This window comes from Acanthisitta chloris, unplaced genomic scaffold (assembly GCF_000695815.1).
Source record: "Acanthisitta chloris isolate BGI_N310 unplaced genomic scaffold, ASM69581v1 scaffold6035, whole genome shotgun sequence".
Taxonomy (NCBI): Eukaryota; Metazoa; Chordata; class Aves; order Passeriformes; family Acanthisittidae; genus Acanthisitta; species Acanthisitta chloris.
In genome coordinates this window covers 4,611-8,623 of record NW_008675258.1, presented here as the reverse complement: position 1 = coordinate 8,623, position 4,013 = coordinate 4,611, and the positions used below count along the sequence as shown (strand labels likewise).

General features: G+C 52.6%; 1 protein-coding gene across 1 annotated transcript in view; it reads right to left on the bottom strand.

Moving 5' to 3' along the window:
- Nucleotides 1–653: 653 nt before the first annotated feature.
- The window catches only part of TMEM39B (transmembrane protein 39B), a 6,210-nt gene continuing 2,850 nt past the window's right edge, over nucleotides 654–4,013 (bottom strand). Inside the window, exons 5-8 of the mRNA XM_009075667.1 lie at nucleotides 3,109–3,445; nucleotides 2,014–2,201; nucleotides 1,532–1,652; nucleotides 654–988 (exon numbers count right to left, since the gene is read on the bottom strand). Of these exons, the coding sequence (XP_009073915.1) occupies nucleotides 752–988; nucleotides 1,532–1,652; nucleotides 2,014–2,201; nucleotides 3,109–3,445 (883 nt within the window). The 3' untranslated portion in view covers nucleotides 654–751. The remainder of the gene's footprint in view (nucleotides 989–1,531; nucleotides 1,653–2,013; nucleotides 2,202–3,108; nucleotides 3,446–4,013) is intronic.

Sequence of the window (4,013 nt, the reverse complement as noted above, 5' to 3'; positions counted from 1 at the left end):
GGACCCTCCTAGGACCCTCTGAGACCCTCCAGAACACTCCCAGGATCCTCCAAGACCCCCCGAGACCCTCCCAGGGGCAGAGCCGACAGGCAGGAGGTGAAGGAGGAACACCTAACCCACTGGTAAAATGTCAGAGGAGCAGCTGGAGCTCCCCAAAATCCCCCCCAGTTCCTCCGTCCCCCCCAGTCCCCCCATCCACACTGGGACCACTCGCAGCCCTGCAGAGCTCAAATCAGGGGCTGCAACTTGGGGGTGCAGCAATTGAACCTCCCCAGTTTAGAGGTACAACACCTTTACCTACAGCCACAGAGCACTGGGGGTACAGGAGCAACTCTGGGGTCCCCAAAAGGAGGGTGTGAGGGTTCACCCTCTCCTAAAGGAACCTAAATGGGATGTTGGGAGCTTTGACATACCTGTAACTCTCCTCTTCCCCTTCCAAATCCATCACTGTTTGCACCTCTCAAAGCTCATCATTTCCCAAATCCCTCCTCACACCCAACCACCACAAAAACCTTGTGTCCCTTAACCAAACAACAAACACACAACGACCATACTTGTTGGGAGTAAAAAAATATGTTGTTTTTTTTCCTTTTAATTACATCCGTTATCAAAGAAACGACCAAAAAAAAATACCAACAAAAACCAAACCAAAAAAAAATAAAAGAAAAAGCAGTGGTAACAAAAATACAAAGCTCTGAGGGTTTTCTTGTTCTGTTTGTTCTGTAATAAGCTGAGCATCAGTGCAATGGTTTTAATTCAACTTCTGCTCTGAGTCCCTGCTGGCAGCATATGAGTAGGCTTTGCCCAGCACCAGACGGTCACGCAGCAGCTTGAAGAAGGCATAGTAATTGCTGAAGAGGATCAGAGCCAGAGAGATAGTCTGGTGCCACTTCTCTGAGGAAATCAGTGAGTAAAGCTGGTAAAAGATGACAGCTCCTTCCAGCAGGATCAGGATGTTGAGGATTCGCAGTGGTTTGCTGAAAAAGAACTGTGGGAGAGGAGAGAGTAAGGCATGAAGCAAGGGTAGAAGATTTGAGGGGTGTGGTTGATGGGATGTGTGAGGTAGAGGCCTGGGAGGATTACTCTGGGATTTCTCTCTGGATATGTTTATCCATGAAGGTCTCTGGACCTCTTGTCCCACGTAGTAAGTGGCAGGACAAGAGGAAACAGCCTCAAGCTGTGCCAGGGGAACTTCAGGTTGGACATTAGGAAGAATTCCTTGACAGAAAGGATGATTAGACAGTGAAATGTGCTGCCCAGGGAGGTGGTGGAGTCACCATCCCTGGAGGTGTTTAAGGACAGACTGGACATGGCACTCAGTGCTCTGGTTTAGCTGACAGTGGTGTTAGGTCACAGGTTGGACTTGATCTCAGAGATCTTTTCCAGCCTGATTGACTCTGTGTGGACAGAGTACATTCTGGCAGCACAGGGCTGAGAATCCCACTGAACCCCCCACCCTGGGCAGCAATTCCCCTGGAGAGCTCCAGCAGGTGATCAGGACTGTGAGCCCAGGAGGGAGATGTGACCTTACGTGGAATCGGAAGTGGGAGACGTCGGAGGGCACAGCCACGTTGTAATGCCCCACAGCTTTGTACACATTCTTGCTGTGTTTCACCAACACTCCCTGTGGCCACATGCACTCCTCTGTCCACCTGCAGGAAGGAACACAGCACTCTCAGTCCCACCTCTGGGGTCTGCTGCCCTCCCCACCACCACCCAGGAGCAGGTAGGAGCTGGGAGAGAAACTTGGCCTGCTGAGGTGTCCCCACAGCAGTAACAAACAGCAGCTACCTGTGGCCAGGAGCCTCAGGCACCTTGCCAAAGAGCAGCTCTGCTTGCTGAGCTTGGCAGTGGACAGTGCTGAGAGTGACTGTGCTGACAGATGTGTCAGCCAACAGCTCAGCTCTCATTTCTGCTGTCTATTTTTAAGGCTGAGCTCCCTGCTCAGCCTCTCTCAGCACCGTGTGAGCCAAGAGACAACTCCAGCCCTCCCCCCAGCAGAGAATTCCTTACTGATGCTGCAGCACGTTGGAGCAGAGGGCTGGATCCACCTTCTGCCAGCAGCCCAGGTGAGCTGCAGCTTTGTGCAGCAGGTCACAGTAACGAGCAGGTAAGAGGTACTGCATCAGGATCACGGAGGTGCTGATGGAAACCAGCAGGAAGAGCTCACAGGACCAACGTTTGTCGTAGTACTGAGTGTTCTGTGGGGGGACAAGAACGTGTGATGATGTGTTTGGATGTTGTAGATGAGATATTAGGATGAAATTTTTCCCTCTGAGGGTGGTGACACACTGGCACAGGTTGCCCAGGGAGGCTGTGGCTGCCTCAACCCTGGCAGTGTTCATTCCAGGTTGGATAAAGCCTTGAGCAACCTGCTCTGATGGGAGGTGTCCCTGCCCAGGGCAGGGGGTTGGGACTGGATGATCTCTAAGGTCCATTCCAACCCTTTAACATGCTGTGGTTCTGATTGTGTGACATGTCTGGACAGCCTCAGCTGTCAAAGGCAGCAAAACACAAAGCACTCAGGCAGGTAAAACAAGGGCTTGGCACGTAGCTACTCATCCTGCTTGGAAAGGAAGTTCCCACACAGGGTGACTGATGTAGAACTCCTGCAAAACGTTTGTGCTCTCATCACCAAAAGCAGGGACACAGCTCCTGGTGCTCCCTATGCTCAGTTGATGGTGGTGTCCCCCCAGCCCCTCGTGAAGGGGACAGGCTCATAGCTTCAAAGCTTCTAAAGGGGTTGGAATGGACCTTAGAGATCATCTAGTCCCAACTCCCTGCCATGGGCAGGACATCTCCCACCAGAGCAGGTTGCCCAAGGCCCCATCCAACCTCATCCCTGAGGTCTGACGTTTACTACAAGACATTTATCACAGAAAATTCAGTTGGATCCCACAAGGACCATTGAGTCCAACTCTTCGCCCTGCACAGGACACCCCAGAGAAACACACCTTGTGTCTGAAAGCATTGTGCAAGTGTTCCTTATCTCACTGTACAACACATTAGGAGCTTCAGTAAGGTCTGTCCTGCTTCACAGTGCCACCACAGCCCAGTGCCACCCCAGCCAGAGCGTGGGCTGAGGGAGCAGCACTGGCCTTTGCTCACCTTCACAAACCAGACAGGCACGAAGGCCACGTAGTAGGCACTGAGCATGGAGCTCACCAGCACCTCCTTCATCCTCCAGTTGAAGTCCATCTTGAGGTACTCCACCTCGTTGCGGATGAGGTCGGGGGAGAGGCAGCAGGCGTGGGTGGGCATGGCCTCCACCCCATACATCTGCCTCGTGTGCTGCTTCCACGTCTCCTTCAGCACTGTCAGGTAGTCTCTGCCCCTGGGACTCACCTCTGCAGTGTCCCTGGGGCCAATGTTGGCCACCTGGGAGAACAGCCCTGTCTTGCGAAGGTCACAGTTCAGCTGAAGGAAGGGAATGTACATCCCAAACCTGCAGAGCACAGGGCAGGAAGGGTTTTAGTCCTCAGGAGCTCCTGTGCAGAACCTTTGCTCTGATCACAGCCACCTCCCAAAGCCAGTGGAATATTCCCTGCAGCCCCATGGCTGTCCCAGGGCAGGTTGGATGGGGTTTGGAGCCACCTGGGCTGGTGGAAGGTGTCCCTGCCCATGGGACTGGGTGATCTTTAAGCTCCTTCCAACCCAAACCATTCCCTGATTCCAAACGGCCTCTAGTACTGATGGAAACTCCCAGAAGAGCTTCCCCACTGAGCTCAAACACAAGCAGCAAAGCTCAGATCTTTATGGATACTTCCTCCTGCATCTACCAGGGAGAAGGAGCTGTTTCCATACATGACTGGAAAAAGAACCAACTTCCTTTTGTGAGTTCACACAAAGCAGGGAAGCTGTTTGGTTCCCTCCAGCTGGCAGAGGCACCCAGGAAGGAAGGGAAATGGAATACCATGGGAAAAGCAAATACTCCTTTGCAGAGGACATGAGCAATCCAATTATTCATGCTCACACAAAGCTGAAACACAGGTAAGTGGTAAAGCCACCAAGCA